The 24,031-nt window shown below is 44.9% G+C and overlaps 1 protein-coding gene across 1 annotated transcript in view; it reads right to left on the minus strand.

The window, feature by feature from the left end:
* dlg2 (discs, large homolog 2 (Drosophila)) overlaps nucleotides 1-24,031 on the minus strand; it is a 221,853-nt gene that overhangs the window by 126,246 nt on the left and 71,576 nt on the right. Inside the window, 3 exon segments of the mRNA XM_064351137.1 lie at nucleotides 8,561-8,620; nucleotides 13,005-13,166; nucleotides 14,897-14,980. Coding sequence (XP_064207207.1) covers nucleotides 8,561-8,620; nucleotides 13,005-13,166; nucleotides 14,897-14,980 — 306 coding nt within the window.

Here is a 24,031-nt window from a genome sequence, read left to right on the forward strand (position 1 = left end):
GTGTGTGGAGGAGAAACTGCTTTGATAGCATCACAAAATATCTGAAGGTAACAAACGAGAGAAAAATCAAATCACTCAGTAGCTGCAAAGGATGAATACAAAAATCAAGGTAATTCACTTCACAAAGCAAAGAAAAACGTTTTCTGGTTCAGAGTGAAGAGCCCTGCTGCTAATGTGCTAGGTGAGCCCCTCAACGTCAGCTTTTTAAGTGGTGTTCGGGGCTACATAGACAAAGCACCTTACGGTTCTCGGTTTCCTAAGGATTGAAGTGAAAGGGATACGAATATGGATTTTTTTTTACTGTACAAGCAACAGGTAAATTCCCACCTTCATGTGTATCCAATTCAATCCTTACTTTCTCATCTTTCCCTTCTAGAATGCCCCTTTTAAGGGAAAATTATTTCACAATATTCTAAATCAGACTTTCTAAAGTACTTTTTTCAAAACAAAAAAAGTACTTCTATTCAAAAAGACACCCGTGGCTAATTCTGACAGACACCGGTCACCTCTGAGAAAGTCTGCACTGAAGCCCTGACTACAATCTACACTACATGACCAAAAGAACCTGGACACCCCTTGGTCTGGGGCTGTTTTTCATGGTTTGGGCTAGGCCCCTCAGTTCCAGTGAAGGCAAATCTTAATGCTGCAGCATAAAATCACATTCTAGATAATTCCGTGATTCCCCAACGGTTTGTGAAAGGCCCTTTCCTGTTTTAGCATGACAATGGCCCTGGGTGCACAGCAATGTCCATATAACAAATTTTTGAGAACAGTGTAGAAGAACTAGTCTCGCATAGCCAGACCTCCACACTTCGTTTCAGCGCTGTGCCAGCGCTGGAGAAAGGTCTGGCTGAACCCATTATCGTTCCGCTATAGGGAAAAAAACGGTCTGGCTTGTTTGTATTCCTTTAAACCAATCACAATCGTCTTGGGCAGCGTTAAGCCCAGGGTTTTCACCTGGTCCTCTATTATCGTGACCAAGGGGGACACTACCAAAACCATGGCATTTTCACGCCATGTCTGTGTGTTTACCCTCGCTAGCTCACTGCAGACGTTAGGCCACGCTTGGTATATGAAACTGTTTCCATAACCGGTGGGCAAACATGAAAGAACGTCCCTGTTAGACAGCAAATGTTCTAAACATATTCTTTTTATATCTTTACAAACATTCACCAAAAGAACCAAGCAGGCCTGCCTTATTGCACGATCCAAATCTTCATCAAAACTTGCGATTTTCAGTGTGTAGGTTGCTAGCTCGGAGGTTGTTGTGGTTGTTGTTTCACGTAGCGACGGGGACTTTGAAAACGGTAACATGCAGATAGCGGAAGGGGAGGAGAATTTTGACTGAAATAGTCGGCCAATGGCAGGCTTATACCCACAGTCTATATCCTGTGAGTCAGACTATGGAACAAGAACTTGACTGGCCTGCACAGAGCCCTGGCCTCAACCACATCCAACACCTTTGGGACCAATTGAAAAACAATTTGTGAGCCAGGCCTAATCACCCAAACAGTGCCTGACCTCACTAATCGTCTTCTGCATGAATGGAAGCAAAGCCCTACAGTAATGCTCCAACATCAAGTATAAAGCCTTCCCAGAAGAGTGGATGTTGTTAGAGCAGCAAAGGGTGGACAGATTCCATATAAATGGTCATCATTTTAGATGAGATGTTGGATGTCAGGTGTCCACATACTTTCGGCCATGTAGTATATTTGCAGAACAAGTGTCAACCCCATCTGATTTTAAAATGACAAACCTATTACTTGTGAACCTATTTTATACTTCCTATGGTCTCAAGCACGAGACAGCAGTTCAACTAAATTTTTGGACCAACACAACTGTAATTGCGTCAGCAGCAGTAATTGTGTCAGTAGCAGTTCAAAGTAGGCTAACACACAGGAATATGAAATATGAGTGATCTGACATCATATGATTATATTTTCCAAAACATGAATAGCACGTTCACATGACCGCCAACTGTTCTTGGCCCTCCTTATATCAGCTGTTTGTGTGTACACACACACACACACACACACACACACACACATATATATATATATATATAATTTATTTTTTTTACTTTGATGGCATAAGCTAAACAAAAATCACTCTGTGTAACAATTTTTGTATTGTATTCTGTACCACCAATGCACTTCTCTAAAGTGCTGTTAAAGCAAATTTATGCACCGTTTCACTGCTGTCATTGTTAATATACAAGGGATATGAGCCTTATAGTGTAATGACATTCTAATCATACCCTTCAAGATCTGAATAGATATCCTGTCTATAGAAACTAAGGCCGCTGTAATTCTGCTGTCATCTCCTTCAGTGACATGTCAAAAGATTCCAGAAATTCTGATAATTGCCCTTTCATAGCTTTTTTTAATGCTGCCTAATTCTTAATCTAAAAGTACGAAGAATGCAAATAGCAGAACTTTTCATTTTCTTTAGCTTTTCCATAAACCACAAAGACAATGCAGTTGGCTATCTAGTTTTTAGGTAATCCTCTTCAAGAGACAGGCGATATGATTTGATCTGGCGAACTTGCTCACAGTCCACAGTGTCACTTGTAATTGAGCAGCCTGCTCTGATTTGATCACAGGAATGTTCTCTCTCTATCCCTGCTCTCCCCTCCACAAACATCAAAGGAAAAATCTTTCATGTTTGTGGAACCCGCTGAGGGTCCATTTCGATCCCTTAAAAAGGTGTCATGGCGTCTCCTTTCTCTAAGCATCCAACTACTCCTGATGAGACACGGAACACGAAGCTATCTATGGGGCCAGAGATTCAGCGTGGCTAAAGAATGCACATGTTCCTATTGATTTAAGTTTGAAGGCAATCTGTGACATTTAATTGAAATCATTGTTTGAATCGTCTATATCGATAATGGTTTTTGAGGCCCGAGAGTTGAAATCTACATTTTTAGAAGCAGTTCCAGTTTTAAGCGGAAACCAATGCGGTGTGATTAGGTTTTTTTACATGGAAAATATTTTTCCTGAAGGTGTAAATTACTAGCGGCTGAATTATTTGTCTACCAATATAAATACTACATATTCATGTTTGGTCTCATTATAAAGAGGCTAAAACCATTAACCTTGTAATAATAATTTCATAGTGCGTAGCCCTGCTTCCAACAACATAAGGCAACTTTAATATGTAAATTTGTCAGCTTTCAGATAAGACAGTCCTTGTCTGACCCCTCTCCCTCTCTTTTCTGACTGTAACCAGTCCACGTCTGTAACACTGGTTAATTGTTAAGGCAGTTTGAACCTTCGTCTTTAGACACTGAATATTTTTTTGTAACTTAATAAACTCCTTAATTTTAATCTGGTTGCGAGTTGTACATTTTGATAAAGGCTGATCCAACAGGTGCAGCAATTTAATTGATATCTTTGATAATAATTACCAAATTAAATCAAACAAATATATTCTATGTCAGGTAAGTGAGAAGATTTAACTGCTGACACACTTGTGTTCAGTGTGCTGAACGTTAAACAAGGGCGTTAGCATTAAACCTCTGGATTCAGAATACACATATTTTACCCAATCCTCACTGTCCCGACATTATAAAATATGACAGCCTTTTCATACATTCCTGTAAAATAAATGTAAAAATAACTTGTTTTTACCATCACTGACAGAACTGACCAAATTCCTGTTAAGAAGGGTTTTTTGAGTAATGGTAATATGGAATAATAGTTGATAATGTGGTTTATATAAGTATGACTAATTGGCATCATCTCTGAAAAACAACCCATTTTGTCTCCACGCTCAAGAATCAGTGGGTAATACCACTGGAATGCTAAGTACTTAATAGCTAAGCACACAATCCTGCAGTAGCTCACGGAAATTCTTAATGGTGATGAAAGGTGTCGTGCGCCATCGACTGCAACACACAAGGCACCAAAATAAGTAAACAAGTAAAAACAATACAAGTGCATAAAATAAAATAGCACGCAATTTTATATGAAGCAACCTTCCGCCAATTAGTCGAAAGAAGACAACCAATAAGGCGCTGACGCAATTTTTCCGATGATGTTCCTCTACTGCATCCAATGACGTGCTAATGACAAAGACAACCAAACTTTCAACCAAGATGAGTGAATCTGGACCTGCAGCAAAGCATACAAAGAAGGTCTCAAACAGGAGTCAAGTCAAGGTCACTCACTGAAATCCTAATTATTCATTCACATTGATTACTGTTAGAGGCTCTGGTGGTTTAATTTAATTGCCACTATAAATTAATATCTATAAAATTGCAATAATAATAACGCCTCCCAGCTGTTTCCATCACAAATACGCATGCACACTTTTTAAACTCAATACTGTTTGCTGTAATCAACACTGAATTGATACACATACAGCAAGGTATATAGAGTCATAGAACAGCAGAGTAGTACCATACTGCAAATTCACCGTAGATGTGTGGTGCACTATACTGAATCTGTAATGGATAGGAACAGCTGATTTCTGATCTGATTTATCAGTTATCTATAAGGGTGGTGGGGGGGGGCACATTTCCCTGCCCCCCAGGTTCCACCAGGGGTGCTAAATTAAGACTATGCTTGTGTGCAGTGCAGAGAGATCTATGCATCAGCACAGGTCACTATACCCGGACGTATAGAGCCGAGTATGGATTTGAGTTCATCGAGGCACAAGATCATTAACAAAGTCACAGCATTTTACCATATGGTCTATATATGTGGCAGGGTAATTTCTTATACTAAATGGTCCTGCCATTTTTACCTTGGACACACAGTCAACTGCTGTACCTTTGCAATAAAGGGTTCAAACAGTACAGAAATTGTCTCAATGGTAGTGGGTTGACAACCTCTAATCTAGATGGCTTAAAGGTCTGGATATCACAGCAGCACAACAATTTTCAAAATTCCAACCAAATTGTATGACCATAAACAGTAGTTTGTTATCTAATACTAACACATAATGCAGCATTTTCGAAGGAACATGAACCAGAATGTGCTAACACTGGTTTCTCTAAAATGGAAAGGAAGAGCATTTTTGTGCCCGCCCCCACCCCCTTCTTAGACAGCAGCTCCTTAGGGTCATGGCATCTTTAAGCACTGCTTATTCACCATTTTTTTTAAAACTCCATGTGCAGGTTCTGAAAAGCCTCTGAATGTGAGCCTTGACTGCAGAGCGCAGTGCCCTAAAGCCAGGTTCTGGGTGAAGAGACAGGCCCAGTAAGCCATCGCTATTAAAACAGCGATTAACGCCACTCCTCTCTCCTGTCAATCAATCTGTCAGGTGGAACTGGACATTTGTGCAATGAGCTCCGACTGACATCACTGCCTGCCCTAGTCAACCTGTTACTTAAGGAAAAAAAAAACCAAACCAACCAAAAAAAAATGCTTCTCTGCTTGCCTACCAGACAGAGGCCGTGACCCAAATCACTGTCACTGGGATTCAGCAACAACAGGACGGCCCTCATGAGCTCGGAGTGCAGAGGGAAGCCATGATCCGTGCCTCCAGCTGCCACGCGTACAGAATCCTCACAACAGTTTCTAAACGACTATGCGTTTGTATGACACCTGAGTACCCTCAAAATATGCCTTCTAACAGATTAATGAGTTATTTTCTATTAAAAGCGACTTGAGGCAATATCATTAAGCTTTTGCTTGAAGGCCAGGATCTATGATTTTAGTTACAGCGGGCTCAAGCAAAACAAAAGGGGAAGAAATCAATTAGCAAGCCAATTTCAAAAATTAAAAGCCGATTTTCAGTCGTCTACTAATATTACCATTAGCACTCTTGATTAAACTTTATCTCTGCTCTTTTCAAGAGAATGCCATCAGTTTTTTTGGGCTACAACTGAAGCATGAATAAAATGAATTTTATAGGGACTGTTACACACAATATTAATTTGTGGAGTTACAATAAGGCCATTTCGTCAAGACTAGAGATCATCGTTTCAGCCCAAGGGAACATTCCCCATCCACCACATTCCCGAAGATCACCTTAAATGAATCTCCAGGTGAAATCACATTATATATCTACAGATCTACTAACTGCCTTTATGTATATTGATATGTGCTGAAGTACAGGGACCCTAAAAAGTCCAGTGTTTCCACAGTAAATGGCCACCCTTGCTCCCTCCATCCCCTCACCCACACAGACACAGGAGAAGCCAGAGGCCCATTAGCAGCAAAGCTAGCGCCTCGTACTGAGAGAAAACAAAAACTCTGAGGCAATCGTCTCTGGGGAAGGGTTCAGACAGAAACACAAGCACATTTCCGCACACTCAACGTTTCCCCCGGAGGAATGACTCATAATGAAATCTGCGCCTCGCATTTAAAAGCGATTTCTCTGATGAGCACCCGTCACCGGCTGTGTCCGAGCTTACAGACAGAAACACGCATCGCTTAAGTGGCTCTGGGCGGCTGACTGACGCTGGCCTGATCGTCTCCGCGCGGCTACACGCGTTTTTATTTGACGATATAATCGGGGCGGGGGACGACAGATCGACGCCCCGACACGGAGGGATCAATCGCGCTCCGTTCGCGGCTTTCCCGGCGCTTAGATCCGGGGCGCGCCTCGTGCCGACGTCCGCCGCCCCTCGCCGCGCGTTCAACGCGAAGGGGGCTCTCTCATTGGCCGCAGAGTTTCAACGCTGTATTAAAGCTATTTTTCATTTTAAGACCCAAGGCCAAGAAACAAATTGGAAAATAGCGTTTCGCAGGCAACAGCCAGCGCATTATTCACATATAATGGAATGAAACTTTTTTTTTACGCTCTCGCCATACTTCTTTCACTCAGCATAAAAGATTTCCCTCTCCAGTCAAAGCCCTGTGAAAGCTGGAAATTGCATTCAGAGGAAAAGTCGATATTTATTTAATCAGAGAGAGAGAGCGAGAAAGCATGAGAGAGAGAGAGAGAGAGAGAGAGAGAGAGAGTTACAGAAAGAGCCAGAGAGAGAGAGAATGTGTGAAGGCTGGGCAAGGAGGGAGGAGGAGGTTTGAGGCGGTGAGGGCCGGCTGAATAGGGAGCTGGGACTCAGCCGCGATGCGTGGCTCCCTTTTTTGGGGAAAGAGCAGGCAGGTGAGGGAGGGGGCGTGGGCGGGTGCATGGGTACCGTGCCAACGCAGAGCCCCTCCCTTCTGCTCCTCACTGTTGCCGCTGGTGTCCGTAGCTCTGATCCTCCAACTGCACACAGCCACAATAAATGAGATGATCGTGTCGCCCGTCCTGAGAAGGGCCTTAGAGGCTTCACAATACAGCCGTTTCAGAAGCAAGGCCAAGCTCTCTCCTGCAGCAACAGCAACACTACGGCGTCTGCCACAACTCACACTGTACACTCTCAATAAGGAACCAGATCAATGTTGATGAATACTGCTGTGAAATATTCTACGTCATACAAGCAGCGAATTCAGTCAATTCTCCCATGGATTAATCAACACTGTGGCCTCGTTTGCAACACTGTTTTGACCAGGGGTGCCCACACATGTTCGTACAGAAGCCTGTATGGGCATAAGAGTGAAATCATTAGACCAGTATCATGTCTGGACAAAATCACAGTTTGACACCATTTTCTTTTGGATATGGAAAGCGAACTTCCCTGCCTAAAACGGACCGTGGGGGTGACCATTTGACTGTATCACCCTCATGACTGCTCAGCCCCATACAAAATGCAATTGCAAAGTTATTATGTTATTATTATATGATATTGGACATTTATGTGACCATACCATGAAATTTTGAGTGCATAATCGTGTTTAGAACACGCATGGGCATCCTTAGTGTAACAAAGGCTACATTTTATGTCAAACAAGTGCAACTGTCTGTCAGGCCATAGGGAAAAGGGATGAAAATGGCAGAAATCTGAATTATAACCGATGCTTTTTTTAAAAATGACACGCAATCTACCAGCATGGCCTCTGTGATCAACACGTCGATCGCGATCAACATATTGGGCAAACGTATTATCTCTAAACCTACATGTTTCACAGATATAATACCCATATTATCAACCATCTTTGGTTTTTCTCAGGAAAAAGAAAATCAAAGCAAAATAAGGCACAAAACAGATCAAATCATAAGCCGTGTCACACATTTCAGAATCAGTCAACACAAGAAGGCTTATTAACAAGGCTTCTCTCTGCTGAGTAACTTATCCTCCAAATTAGTGGAGCGGCAGAGCCATTAGCAAATTACCAATTACCAAATTTCCATTTTTCAGTAAAATATAGCTGTCATTTGGAAAAATTGTGCCTTTCCACATGAAATACCACTCACTAAAAGCATAACTAATACATAATGTAGCATTGTAATCCACGAAATTCAGAACACGGCCCAAAGATGAATTACACACAGATTAGCATTTTAAAGGTGAACTGGAGGGATTGGAAAGTGAGACACAAGGTTTTTGGCAAGAATAAATCAGACGGCATACTCACATAACTAGAACACACAGTCCTCCATTCATCTCCATAACAGCAGTGTATCAGCACAAACACAGTTAGAACCCAATTAAACAAATCTCCAAACATTACCGGCTCCCGTCAGAACACTGGAAAATAATTGCCAAAATAAAAGTCCCACTTGCCAGGTAGCTTGCTGCAGTCAGACCCGGGTATGTAAGATCAAAACGGGTAACCAGCGCAGGCTGCAGGTGAGAGATAAGACACAGAATCACTAGCGGGTTTACCTGGATGATGGTGCAGAATATGGTGAAAATAATCACTTGTAAAAAAGGAACATTTGAATGAGGTCCCAGTCACACTGCATGCGCCATGAAGGCTGGGGGCAAGAGAGGTGGGTGGTGGTGGTGGTGGGGGTGGGGTGTGAGGGGAAGAGTCTGGACTTCCTCCATAGCGAGGATGAGGAAGAGCCTCTAAGAACCGCCCAGCGTGCAGCAGGAGGACTGACAAGCGATGCCGCACCCCTGGATGAACACAGCGAGCTATAGCAACAGTGTAACCCTGCAGGAACGTCGCTAGCCATTATACACTTATAGGAACGTGGCTAGCGCACAGATGCTATGATAAGAAACTAGTTAGCAAGGGTAGCCTCTGAAGCTTCTGCCCTGTTCAATGCAGGCATCAAGGGCTGCCTGGTAATTGGATGCAAACCCTTACCGTTACCACTATAAGCAGATGAGTGCCCATGTGACACTGTGGGGACGAGCCAAACAATCTTTTTGTAGTTCCCCTGCCCTCGCCAATCGTAGTCGCTCACAGAACACGTGCACGGCATCGAAAGATGTTTTCGCACCCTTCTCCACAACGCCAAAGCGGCATTCGCTCACTTTGGCATCGATGCTGCATTTTCATTTTCTCTGCAGTTTAGTGCCAGATAGGTAAGCAGAACTGCACAAACTGTATGTGACGTATGTGACGCATTGCCCCTGCTGTGGAGTCCATTCATTTATGACATGCGTTTCCAGCAATCCAGAAACACTCACAGGTTTTAGTGCGTTAGGAAATTAGGCAATGAGCAGATATAACTAATTCAGTAACATGCCGTTGTCTATGCATGTCTACAACAAATGAGAAAGCTATTTTTTAAAATCCAAAAGGACCCTGTCCCCTGAAGGTTGTTCTTGGGAATGTGAGCAGAGGCGAGTCGACAGCTAGCAAAGGGCTTTATTTCTGATACTAAAAAAGAACTCGGATATACTGTGGACGACAACGTTGCAACAAATGGTCGGCATTCGTCATGTGCCTCAGCGCCCTGGGAGAAAAAAAAAACTGGAATCGAGCTTGTGTATTCCTGTCATCTCCATCAAGCCTTCACAGAGACAGCGCTGAATTCTGCGTCAAAGTGACTGTTCTCACCCTTCCAGAACAGTCCACAAAAGTGCTGTCAAGATTGTGATGTGAGGAAAGAGTGTCACTTAAGTGCTATCCAACTGTCAGCTGTGCGAAAGTCAGTGTGCTGTAGCTCTTTTCCTACTGAGCTTGAAACACAGCCAACTGGGCTTCGAGCAGGTAAACAATATGGATGCCCCCCCAATTTGGCAGGAACGCAACACCTGAAGTCCGCAGGTGTGGATTAGTGTGGCAGTCGCAGTTTTGCAATGCAAATCCCACGCCTAGTGCTGTATGTTTAGCCACCGTCTGTTTTTACCAACAGGGGACCTACTTTAAGACCTACCATACTGAACACAGCCAGCTCATGTTAGCACACCCACTGACAGGGGAACTTAAGCGACTTTTATTTTTCAGTCACTGTGAACATTTGCTGTCCTGATGCACCTAACTTTCCAACTGTCAGATATTCACCCAATGCCTTGTTAAAACCATCCTGTCTAAAATTTGACAGTTTCCACTACCCACACTCAAATCAATTTTTATTACGCTCCGACTGTTTACAATAGCTTACTTGCTATTTAGCGTGCAGCTCAAAATTTCACCAATTAATTACACAGCTGAGTAGCTACAGTTGAATAAAAATGAATTACATTATTCTTATGAAATGCTCGTCAGCTAACTGGGCACATACGAAGAATAGTAATTGTGGTAATCTCTGAAACAATAAATGCTTATTTGTGGAAGTTTGACCATCTGCTTAAATTACTGTTACTCTAATTCACATGCTGGAAACAAGAGTTAGCAACAGTAGCAATTTTTCAATTATCCTGTGCGGAGTGTCTCATTAGATACCAGTTTACTGTAAAATCTTGCCATACTGCCTTTCTTTAAAGAACATCATTTATTTAGTGAATATGACAGTCTTACAGGACCACTCAAAAATAACCTCCTTCAGCTGTTTTCACACAAAGCTGTTCATATATGTGCATGTGGTTATCAGCTACTACAGATTTCCCAGGGAATTAGCACCATTTCCATTAAATTATGCAGCATCCAGGTGCTGGCTGTGCAATTTGTTATCCCAGAGCACTGAAAAAAAGGAGTGTGGTTTAATTTCAGACCTATGCAGTGCTATACATATCCTTGCAACGAACGCATACCGAAAAGACAACTTTCCTGATTCCGTGCTCAGAAGATCCAGTGACAGACACATCAATCTCATTCTCAAAATTTACTCATGACAAACTCATGCAAACTCCAATAACATACATTTTTATTTTAAAATTATGGATATATATATATATACACACACAACATAGACTGACTATAACCTTAGGAGCTAAAATATGACTAAAATAAGGCAATTTCTTCCCCCTGATTTTGAAACATTCAAGAATTATTATGAAACAACTCAAAGAGCATGCATTAGGAACAAAAATACTCCATGTGAGGTATGTATTCATATACAGACAAATAGTATGCAGAGTTAACGCTGCAATTAATTTAACCTGAGGACCAGGCTCCACCTAGTGGTGATCTACTGCATTACCTCAGAGCTGGGAAACCGCAATCCAACGTGAATCACAATCAAAACAATCATTTAAGTAACCTTAAAACATTAACCGTACATCCAAAAATGGCAGAACAAAACACTGACTTGACAGGAAAACATGCAATCTCAAGTGACGACTCCAAAAGCATGCAAACGAGCAAGCAAGCAAGCACAGCTGCGTTACCAGGTGGTTTGCGTTTCTTTTATTAGAGAGAAAACTTTTACATCTCATCAGCAATCCTGCACTTAATGGTGTGCCATAACCCATCCCTGAAAAACATTGTATTGTCTACATTTACTGTCCAAGTGCATAGATCGCATATGTGTAGCAACTCAGACTAGGCTTATGGGAGGGGGTACAAGACCCATAATTCAAGACAGTCGCGATCCAGAGGTTTACTACAAAAATCATATGCTAGCAACCCCACATTAAGCTGCACTCTCAGTCCACAGTCGATGTGGGAGAGCATAAACAAGCAAGCGCTCTCAAGAGAAGCACGTCACACCCTAGCCCACAAGCAAAGATAGCAGATATGAGCGTGGGGCTATTATCCAACACCCTACTGAACAAGAAAATGCATGCACCTGTTTTCAATGAATAGCTAGACTATTCATTCACTTATAATAGTTACTTCTGTTTAGAATATAACCTTTTTTTGTTCCCACTTACCTAAACCTTATATATACAGTCTTAACTGTATATTGCAATACGTGATTAATCTGAATAAATGTTTGTAAAAGCTAAATGCAATAGGTGAAATAAGTATCTGCTCGTGTATCAAGCTTACTAGTCAGCCAGAATGATTTGTTTGAGGTTCAGTCTGATTTGATAGCTGCCTGAGGAGTATGATAATACCAGAATTAGGGGCTAATGCTACAGCATCACCATAGCAACTGATGCTGTGAGGTCACTCAATTCTCATTGTGATGAAGCACAGATTTTGGAAACCCAGTCTGGTCTGGCAAGAGAGCACAATGGTTTTAGCAGGTGACCCCTCCCAAGTTCACAAAAAAAAGCTGGCTCAGTATTCTGGCTCAGTATGCATATTTACCTGCAGCAGTATTCTCACCTGGGCCCTGTGTCATGAAGCAGGAGTTAGCTGGAACAACTGCACTGAGAAAAAGCCAGAACCCTCCAAAATCTGGAATATGGACTAAATTAAAAAGAGCTCCGGGTTTTACTCTGCACTATTATCCAGCTAACTCAGTGATCCTGCTTTGTGGAATACCCCCCTGGCCTACACAGCCTTATTCTCAGGACTGTGCAGCATAGCAGGTTTGTGTACCTGTGGATATTGTCGCTGGGTGCATGCGGCTGCCTCAAACGCCAGGGGAGAGCAAACGTGCTACCGCGACCTACCCCCCGCTCATCCATTCCGAACGGACGACGGAACGGCCTATCAAAGACATCCTCTGCTCCCGTGGAAACATGCCCGTTCGCTGCGGCAGCAGGCGGACGCCATACGCGACCGGCTAACAGAGGCTTTACGGAGACTCGAGGTGGAGAAACGATGGCTTAGCAAGCATGAAAGAGAGAGGGATGGACAAACGAAAGAGACAGAGAGACAGACAGACAGAGACGCACCACTTTGCACAGGGGGAGAGGAGGACCCCATGTAACAGTCACACCATAGCCCCGCCCCATGGCCCCGCCCATGGCCCCGCCCCTGGGTGCGCTCACTGACCTTGAGCGGGGAGATGTGCGAGTGGGATACGTAGCCGTGGACGTTCTCGATCTCCGAGAGGTTCTTCTCCGACACGTGCACCAGCTCCGGCGCCCGAACCTCATTGGTCAGACGGGGGAAGCCAAGATCCTGCGGAGGCGAGTCTTCATCCTGGTACCTGTACTGCTCGAGGGGGCAGGAGGAAAATGCAGACGAGCCAATCAGAAAGACTGCAATCTCTGACACACACCCCCCACCCAACGAATCCCAGAGTGTCACTTTCCCCTTTTACAGAAGAGACAGGCCATTTATCTTCTTACAGCAGTGCTTATGGGCTGCAAACACCCACCAGGAAAAAAGGACATGGTTACTCTAGCAGCACATTAAGGTCATAAAATCTCTAACTACACAGTAATCTAACAGTGGCACAATGTATATGACCCCTATATATAATGTTATATCATGTCTAATATAAATCTCCACATAACCTATAGAAAAATAGAATGTTAATTTCCATCATAAATGACATACAAAACAATTCTGATCATTTTACCATCAGTGACAATGTGACCTGCTGCTTTTTGCAGAGATGCAGCATAGCAATGATAATGGGTGATGTTTTTCCATGTCACAATGGAGTCAGAAAATGATGTTAGAATAATGGCACACATATTCCCCCTCCCTAAATATTTAGAGCTTCTGAAATTAATAAATATTCTCTCTCTTAATATGTTCATAGAATGCATTAAATGTGTGTGTGGGTCTGTGCTTGGGGAAGGGTTATGTTGTGTCGGTGTGAAGGGTTGAGGTGGTGTGTGTGATGTGTGTGTGGGGGATGGTGTATGTGTGTGTGTGTGTGTGTGTGTGTGGGTGGGGGGGTTATCTGTGTGTTTGTTTGTGTGCGTGCCTGTGTTTGTGTGTGTGTACGTGTATGTGGATCTCTGTGTGTGTTATAGCTTATCCAACAGAACTGTGCGCAGAGATCTGCAGGAATCTATTGCCCTCCAGCGACAGATGATGGCAAGAGGAGAAATGTCAGTGCAGATGACATAGTGTGGGGGTGGAGGGGGTGCTCAGAGCTGTATTTCTCTCCTGATACATGAAAACTAACCACTGCAGCTCCAACACACCCCCTAGGCCTAGGGAATAAAACACACAGCGCTTACCGCTTTGCTTTTTTAAGTGGTTCTACGCGTGTGACTGTCCACCTGCTGCTAGAGACAGTAACGTACTTCTGTGTGTGCGTGAGACGCACTGGCCTGCCGCATCTCTGCGAAAGATGCGCAGATTGCGCAGACGCTTATTTTTAGGTCAACGCTGTTCAATCCTCTTGAAACAGCGCCAGTGAAGCCAGGACTGTGGATTTAGCCTTAATGCTCTGCTCTGATTTACATCGATTCGAAGCACAGCACAGCTTACTCACAGACGTTAACAAATGGAAGATTCTGGCTCCAGACATGTCAAAGTGGATTACATGACCTAAAGGGCACCGGGGGCTGTTCTCTGAAAATGTTCTCAGACGTTAACGATCATCAGTTGTTGCCCAATAGATATGTCGGTAGATAATCGGTTTTATATTCTAACATGGAGGCCTATATGCAGCTATAACATTTTTTTCCCCACAAATTCAATAAAAAAGTCAATAGAGAAACATCAGGGAAATGCACTTCACACACACATCCAAAGGCTTTTATGATCCTCAGTACATGCGACCAATCCAAATCAATCTTAGCGTCACCGTAGACTTTTGAGACACAACGCTAAATACGGGTTTGACCGCTCTTCTCAGTGACCGGCCTGTGATTGGTGGAAGCAGAACGGAATGGTTGTGGCGTGCAATGAGGCGGATTAAGCTGCCCGGGGGGGGGCGGGGCGTAGATGGCATGGGGCGGGGCGACCGGCCCCTCTCTCACCCAGGGTGCGCTCATCAGGGCGGGGTTCATACATGCCGGGGGCTGGGTGGCGGGTGGGGACCCCTGCACGGCGGCCGGCCTGTTCTGTGGACAGAGAGACGTTTCCACGGTGACCACACTGATGGTGGGAGGAGAGAGAGACCCACAGAGACCCCACAGCGGCAGGGCTGGGGTATGATGGGGGGGGGCAGACGCTGACCCACGGCAGTAATCTCAAACCCAGCGGCTATTTCGAAGCTCGTGCAAGCACATCTACACAGACAAACCACGACACCCAGCCGAAACACAGAAACGCACTTCCACAACGCGTTCACAATCACATGAGACAGACATGGGCATCACAGTCAGGAGGAGCTTTCAAAAAAAATTTACTCCATGGTTACTCCAGTAACTGACTTACGCAATGCTAAGCTGACACAGGAAGTGGAACTTGTTTTTCTTGTGTTTCGTGAAGAGAAAAATTGTCAGGACTAACATATCAGAGAAGAGTAACTGTCCAGTAAAATATATATCCAAAAACAGCCAGAAAGTCTGACTTAGCACCTTTCTGAAGTTACACATGGAAATTGTCCAACTGCATTTAGCAGCACTGGAGATAACACTCCAGAGTTATACCTACACTAGCCACAAGTGGGTGCTCTAATGACAAAGACAGTGCAAAACCCAAAACATTTTATGTCAAAATACATTTAATACAATATCCCACAGGCTACATTTAGAGAATAAACAGATTAAAAAACAGCCCAGCAAGCACTTAAAAAACTGACTGCATAGGTTTAAAGATAATCGTTTAATGGTAAAATACAGTAAAATGTTCCCATGTAATGCCTAAATTAGGCCACAAGAGGGACATCACTTTTCTCTTATTTCTATTCTCACTGTACACCAGTTCTCACTTCGGAACATTGCTGAGGCTTCTTTCAAAAGACATTTTGGTTAACAACCTGATTACTGGATTTCATATAATAGTGACAGCCTTAAGTGTGTGCAGCACCATTACAATTAGTGCAGTGAGTCTGTTACTCAGCTATTCCGCTGAATTTCAGACTCAAGGAAATAAAGCGTCTCCTAACGGGTCAAAGACTTGTGAACTCACATGAACCAGACCACTGAAGATAAGAACATAAGAACACACAATGACGAGACCAGGCCATTCAGCACCTCTAAGCTTACCATTTACCTAAAGACCATATGAAGCATATGAAGCATCACCAGCACCTCCCTACCTCCCTTTTGCTTCCCGCTACATACCAGTACTTCAGGAAAGGAATACGTCGCATCTTATTGTCCGTTTTCGCTGGCCCACATCGAGCGCCTTCGTATTTCAGACAGATCCGTACATACAGTATGTGCCCATGCAGGGAAACGCTCTGAAGCGTGAAAGCTAATCTCCCAGATTCCTCGACGCCGCACGCTGACAATTAGCACGTGAACCGTGAGGCGATGCGCAATCCGCTCGTCTATTTTTGCTAGCCCCGCCCAGTCAGCGGGAACAGGCTTCCAGCCTCTGCTTCCAGGTCAGAGGTCAGGTACTTCCAGTACGCGATGACAAGCAGCTGCCCGGGTAACAGCGACTCGGCTGAGCTCTTGCCTGTTCAGCGGGAGTGTGTCCGTCAGTATGATTTCTACATGTCGGTCACGCGTGGCCGGGCGTGTCGGGGTAGGATGGGGCGGGGCAGAGGGGTTTGGGCGTGACTCCTGCGCCAGGACAGTGCGGTCTGACGGGGGGGGAAGGACAGCGGTCCCTCACATGCAGTGTGCGGTCTGCTGCAGTGTGGAGCTCTCAGGGCAGCGTGTATGACAGCAGGGTCTGAGCGCAAGACGCCGCCTCAGCCCGGGAAAAAACAGCCGTCTCAGACACAGCACACACACGTGCCCGCACACATGTAGGTACTGTACATACACACACATACACACGTGCCCGCACACATGTAGGTACTGTACATACACACACATCATCACAATGAGTGCCGCCGCACACACGACAAACAATTACATGTATACGAACTACACACGGCCGCCCTGTTATGCAACACACACACACACTCGCAAAAAGGCGACCTCAGTAGAACTATGTCACGGGCGCGCTGAAGCTTTCCCAGCAGTACCTAATTGCAGCGTACAGACTCTGCTCTGCGCTTCCTTCCCATCATCCCCATTCACCTGCACTCGCTGCTGCACTCACAGCTCGGTGCTAATTGCACAGATAACACCCTGGCTCCTGAAAGCCACAGAGCCAAGCTAAAAATACAAAAGCAGGAAGAACAAGACAGGCTTCCTGTGAACTCCTCCTTTCAGGCGCATTTACAGGAAATGAAAACACAGGGACGGCGGACCTGCACAGCTTGATGTGGTGAAAACTGCACGTAAAACTCACAGAAGAACCTCACTGTGCATAAAGGTGGAGCTGCCATTATAGTGGATGCATAATCCTTTTGGAAAAAAAAACATTATTAAACAAGTCGCCTGCTGGCGAAAACACTTCAGATCTGGGTTAGGGCTCGAATGCAGTCAGCTTTCCAATCCACCAGGCTGCACTGAAAGCAGCCGGTGACAGAGCAGTAGCGTGTGTTCGGATCGCTTTCCCTCTCTTATTAAAACACTGAACCGCATTAGAGAGGGTGGACTGCATGCAGGTGTGTTCCTATGACAGTGTGCTGCTACATAGGGGGGCAGCTTCCTGGCTTTGTACCCACAGCTGGATGGCAGGGGGGGTTGGACGTCTTGCGTCGGCCCGGTTTCATACGGGGAAAACAGCCGCTGTGATCGCTCACCATGCCGTAAGAGCCCTGTTCTCATTATGCAGGGCAGATGTGATTATAATCACGGGACCTCACCCAGGGCAGTGCGCACTGTCTGCGCTTGGCACGCCGCGCGCGAGGCTATCAGATAAAAAGCTGAGACGGGCCCGCCTCACCTGGGGCTGAAACGGGCACACCCGGCCACCCTGGCGCGGCCCGCGCCCGCCGCTGGCGTCTCGCCCGCACAGCGCGCAGCCCCCCGCAGCACCGCCGCCACCTGTGACGGACCGCGGCCGAGGCGCTTGACAGCTGTCAATCAATCTGTTCTTCAGCACCGGTACTATATTTGTGCCCGATATTCATATTTCTCAAACTTGCCTTGGAAATGATATAAAACAGGGTAAAACAGGGTCCGCTGACACAAATACACCATTGCTTGGTTGGCACACTGTAAACTGCCATAAGATTAGTGTATTAACTTTGTGAGCCTGCATACCTGGGCATTGGGTAATGCAACCTGAAACAGGGCTGAATACCACTGGAGTTGCACAAAAGCCTGGTTTCCCATTTACTTGGTTCTTAATCAAATACAGGAAAAGATCTCTGCTGTAATACAGAATACTGTACAGAGCAATATAGCAGCTCTTCGCTTAAAGGTAAAAATCAACGGTGATTTGTTCTCCAGTCCAGTGATGCAAAACCAATAGTGCAAAGCACAGCAATGATATTCCTAAAGGACAGACAGCGATTGCCCACAAACGCACCGGCAACCACTGAGTCATGCTTCGACCTGTCATTTACAAGAAACGCAATGATTCCATCAAAGTGCCCCCATTCACTTTAGCACACCCTGGTGGGCAGTATAAATCGGTAGTGGCTTGGGTCAAGCTTACCTCACTTCACCATAAGCGGCTTTATAGATCCTGACATCAGTGATAAATAAATGCAAAGTCCATGACACTTTTCGCACATAGCCCAGCACACTTTCGTGTTACGGATCTTACTTAAGAGACAGTTATTAAGGTCAGCACCTTGCATTAAAAGGGAGCAGGGGACACTTCGTTCCCAGCCCTTGTAAAGCAGGGACACTAAACGGCCGGCCCACCAATCTGTCTGTCAGTCAAGCTCAAGTTTCATCGACTTCTACAGTAATCTGCCTCTTCATTCAGAACACAGAGGTAACAAAGGCTTTCACATTTGATGAGAGTAAATGCTGCATTCCTCTCGCTGCAAGCCAAAGGCCGTGCATGGCATTTGCTAATCTTTTTTTTTTTTTTTTGGAAAACAATAATTGCCACTTGTTTTCTGTGCCTCTCGAATCGCCACAATGCCACTCGCGCCCACTTGAGGACGACAGCATTGTAGAAGTGCGCGCTCATCTTTTAGCCAGGGACCGTTGTATACAGTACAGGTCACGCAGAACTTGAAAAAAACCTAGCGCAAACCAGGAGAGACATTTCTCACCGACAACAATTGTCCCCCTACGGCCACCTGGTGTCTTCATGGGAGAAACGAATATAAAGACATCCGGAGAAACCCCGTCAGAATTAAGCACCCGACCTTTGCCAATTATGACTACACAGTGACAGCTGACTAATGACATTGCCCCGGTTCAAATCCTGCAGGCTGGGTGCCCGTTAAATGCCTCTTTCCAAGCCAGGAGCTTTTGGTGATTGAGCCATTGCAGAGCCCCAACACCACTTATTTGCAGAAGGGCATAAATTCATTTTCAGCCCGACTCCTTTTCATGTAATGCAGGGATCGAAAGAATTCTGTTCTCCCAATCCGACTGCATCTTCTCCCCTTGCTTGTTTGCAACCCTGTCAAATAGGGAACTCCAGAATAAACCGGAGATAAACACTGATGGATAGCAGCAAATAGGGTGAGAGAGCGGGGAAGAAGAAAGGGCCGTTGTCAAAAAGAGGAGCGGGAGAACAGGAGTGAGTCGCTAATTTGACAAGACGCATATATCCACAGGCGCACCCACACTGTACGTTTCCGAGCAGGTATGGAGGGAAACGGATCGCTGCTGGCTGAGTCGATCATTACGCTCCTGGCTCGCTCCAATTTACAACGGAGAATGTGTAACGACTACATTGTGCGACTCGACAGCTGACAGATATAGCTGCCATGAAAACTAGAATGAAAGCTTCCGTTTCTACACACCGCTGTGACTGCGGCTCTGATTAAACTTCTTGCATCAACCTAATGCGTGACAGCAATTGTATACGATTTAAATGGAACGCTGCGATTTTTGTAGCTATAATGTTGCGCACTCCCACAGACTTCATTAACGTGTTCCAATACGTGAGGGACGGGGAAACGTGCTGTGAATGATGCGTAGCCTATATGTCCCACTTTTGGCTGAAACCTAGTCGTCACACACCCTTAAGAAGGCTTAACACAGCGTCTTGATGATGTGTTCTATATTCCCTCCCCTTTGCCCAGCATATATAAGAACAAGGGCTGGCATTTGAGAAACGTGAGCCTTTCCGATCGTGAAATGAGTCATCGCCGAGCACGCTGCATCCTTCATCCTTAAAGAGTAAAAAAAAAAAAACACGTGCTGCAAATTCTACTGTTCAGATAACTAAGATATGGTTAGAGATGTAACTCCGCGGTCTCATTTGATAAAGCACCGGAGAAAGATGACTCCATTTTATTATAAAAGCCGCACAGAGCAAGAAGTCACGATTTTTAGCGCTTCTTTCCAGGTTTACAGTTGCAACAAAAAGACAAAAAGTGAGACTAGACAGCGCAGGAAGAGAGACAGCGGACTCCACGCTGTAAATGAAGTGATGAAGAAATCAAACGGAACTTAATTAATCATGACAATTAACAACACCAGCTTCATTACACACGCATACACTGTAGTCCCATCGCCAACCACTGCACAGATGCAAGAAATAAACTCAGTGAAGAGAAGTCACCGCACTGTTGATAAAAAATGTGGAGATGATACCGTTCGGTCCACTAATGTATAATTTAACCACGATGAACTAATGCTAACTCCAGGACAAAAACTAATCTGACAGTTGTTCTAAAGGTTATAAACTGTTCATATGCCCCTTTCACGAGCTACAACTCACTGACATTTGTTCTAAGGTTTTAGCCGTGAAAAATATCAAGATGAACTTGCGAATAAAAGTCGGTGCCGCTAACTCGTGGTGAGCGAATTTAGTCTTTGTTCCAAAGGCATGTACGATAAAATAAAATAAAAAAAGAAATAGACCTTGGTGACCCTAAAATAACTCAAAAATAATAATAACGTATAAGATAACTAAATAAAAATGAATTAACCATTAAAAATACTGAAACAGAGAGAGCAAAATCTACTGGACCATCCACCCCCACCACAATTCCACCCTCCAGAGTCAGTCTACCAGCAAATCAGATCATGCTTTCACGGGTGGAAAACTGCAAAGAAAGGAAGATTGCGCTCAGTGACAATGGCACAGGGGGCAAATTTACATCTATCTGTGCAGAAAATCAATCGACTCCTCTTAGAACTAATCAAGCCAGTAATGTGGCGCAGCAAGTTCTCCTGAGCCGCTTCCAGGACAATCTGAAATTGTGTCTTCAGTCACCCTTGCATGATGGCCATTGTGTGAGGTTGCACTTCTCAGCGAGTATAACTCCCCAGCCTTTTACAGCCTGGCAAGAGGGCCACTGATAACCCGCAAGCCAAGTGCATTCTGGGAAAAAAAATTCTTCAAACACCTGAAATGGCCCTTGGGCATACAGTACCAAATTCTCCTTGCCTGTGGAATAATAGAACCGTGAGAATGCAGGTCCGGGAGGAACAAACCCAAGAGAACGGTGAAGTCAGAAAACGTGCATTACAGCAGTTCGCTGCTGGGAATCAGAGAATATCCTTCATGGAGAACAATAAAGCTTGACAGAGTAATTTCATTCGCTTGCTTGCATCTTTTTTCGTGCAGTAGAGTGTTTGTGCGGTTGTGGGACCACCTGAAGAGGTAGTAGGACGTGATCTGGCACCACACTAAGAAGTACAGAACCTGCAATTTACGGAAATTGTGATTGTGATGGCAATCATTTCCACACTGTCAAAATGGGTAAAAATGACAAACCTATCACTGATATTTCTCTCTCAAGATTGATTCAATTCGGGTACCTTTTACAACATGAACCTTACTGGAGTAACTTCCTGTTTGTGTATAATATGATCTCCTGTGTGGTCGTGGGGTCTCCTGTGAGGTTGTGGGATCCCACCAGTTGTGCTCCTCTGTTTAGCAGCTCATGTGCAGGACCTTTGGAGGAGCTTTCCCCAGTGCTAGCCCCGCTCACTACAACTCCACTGCTGAAGGGGGACTAGACAAGAATGCGAGGTGGCATGGCTGCAGGCGAATCTTAGGCTCCGAGCAGAGCTGTGTGGAATCTCCTGCCGGTTGTGTGCACTGACCCCTTTTCTGTGCCTACATTCCCCAACATACCCATCATGCAAGGCCCAGCCGCAGCAGCCCCACTGTCTACTTCTCCACAGTACAGGCAGAGCCAAACGAATGGACTCAACCCCACACAGACGCATCCCCACACACAAACAGACTCAACCCCAGAAATGAACTAAAATCCAGACACACACAGACTCATCCACACACATAAATTGACTTATACCCACACACAGACAGACTAAAACAAACACATGCCCATTCACAAACAATTGACTAATCCCCACACACACACAGGTCTTTCTGTGGCTAAATGCACTGATAAGTCAAAAGATTTCTGCAGCAACAACCAAATATGATCCTAAATTAATACATCTTGTAGATTGTAGATTATGTTTACTCAAATGGAGGTTTGACCTTCCATGTCAAAACAACATCCACAGTAACAAGTGGTTTGCCAAATCCTGCCCCACCGGCTGCCAGCCCAGTAGTTGAGGGGGAGGTGGGTCAGCAGGAAGGGTTCGGAACTCTGCAGGGACCCAGAAAACAGTCTAAGCATGTCAGACCATGTGTGTGTGCGTGCGTGTGCATGTGTGTGTGCGTGCGTGTGCATGTGTGTGTGCGCGCATGAGTGCATGCGAGAGTAAAGCAGCAAGAAAGGTATTGTTTTAATATTATGTCCTTTTAACTGTCCAGTTGTTACACAATGACTGAAGTTTTTGCAGTACATATATTTTTCAAATGATTAAACTGAATTGAGTGTGCAATGTTTGCAAAAGAGAGAGAGACAGAATGAGAGTGTTTGGGGTTGGAGGTTGCATTGGAATTACACCCATCTAGACCTAGAACCAGCCTGTGGGGATACATCAGTGTCTAAGGTACACCTCCATCCCTCTGTCCCCATTCCCTTCTTTTCTCCTTCCTCTACTTCCATTTCCCAGTCCGCTGCTGTGAGAGCATGGGCTGAAATTCACTGTGCCTTGTTCACAGCAAAGCTCAGACACAGGAAAGAGCTGCAATGCGATTCCTTCACCACACAGCCAAGAAAAAATAATACAGGGCACAAAAAAGTCAGCATCAGCTGAAATCAGACCGACCTCATAATTTCCCACACACGCCTTAAGAGAAATAGCAAACTGAAGAGAACTCTAAAATATTAAAATGTAAAGACAGTCACAACACAGCAGTGGAAAGTGACTGAAAACAACAAGCGAACACATTAACACAACTTGAAAATCAAAAGCATTCACAAAAAGTAACATTGAACCTAACTGGTTTACGATTAGTATAGGGGAGGGAGAAAGACATACAGTCTCATATCAACTGTTAGGCAATATCATCCAACACGTCTCGCTGTGTCTTGGAAGTGTGAATCACTGGGTAAACACTAGAAGCCTGAACAGCGACAGTTTCCTGTGATGAAAATGGCTGGTTTTGAAGAGAGTTCCTCCCTCTTCTTGGCATGATTCCGTTTTCCATATGTTCTGAATCACTGTGTTAACGTGCCCCCATGAGGGTGACAGCTGCGCAAGACTTCAGATAATTCTCCCCCGAGCCTCGCCATCGAAGGGGGGACGGACGGCGGAGCGCGAAAGCGCCGCGTGACTGAAGGAGACCCGCGCCCGCGTTATCCGCCGCCTCAGCCGCGGCAACGGTGACCTTTAAGGCGAAACGTAATTAGGGGAAGCCGGCGGAACAGACCGCGGGGAAGGAGGCAGCGGTTGAGCATCTGCTTTAGAGGGAGGCTACCCTCCTCTTCTCATGCACTATGAAAGCAGCCATCCACAGCCAGTCGGAGTTTCACACAGCCGAACTCCAGCTGGATAAATATACATAACTCGAGAGACAAGAGCAAGACAGACCCTGCACTGCATAATGATCAGCCTGGAAATGCATTAAGAGTTCCACTTTGTTCTCAGCAGCAGTCATGTTTCTTTCCCACACACACACACACACCTCTCTGACTTTTCCTTCCTAGCGCCACA

Source organism: Anguilla rostrata, chromosome 9 (assembly GCF_018555375.3).
Source record: "Anguilla rostrata isolate EN2019 chromosome 9, ASM1855537v3, whole genome shotgun sequence".
Taxonomy (NCBI): domain Eukaryota; kingdom Metazoa; phylum Chordata; class Actinopteri; order Anguilliformes; family Anguillidae; genus Anguilla; species Anguilla rostrata.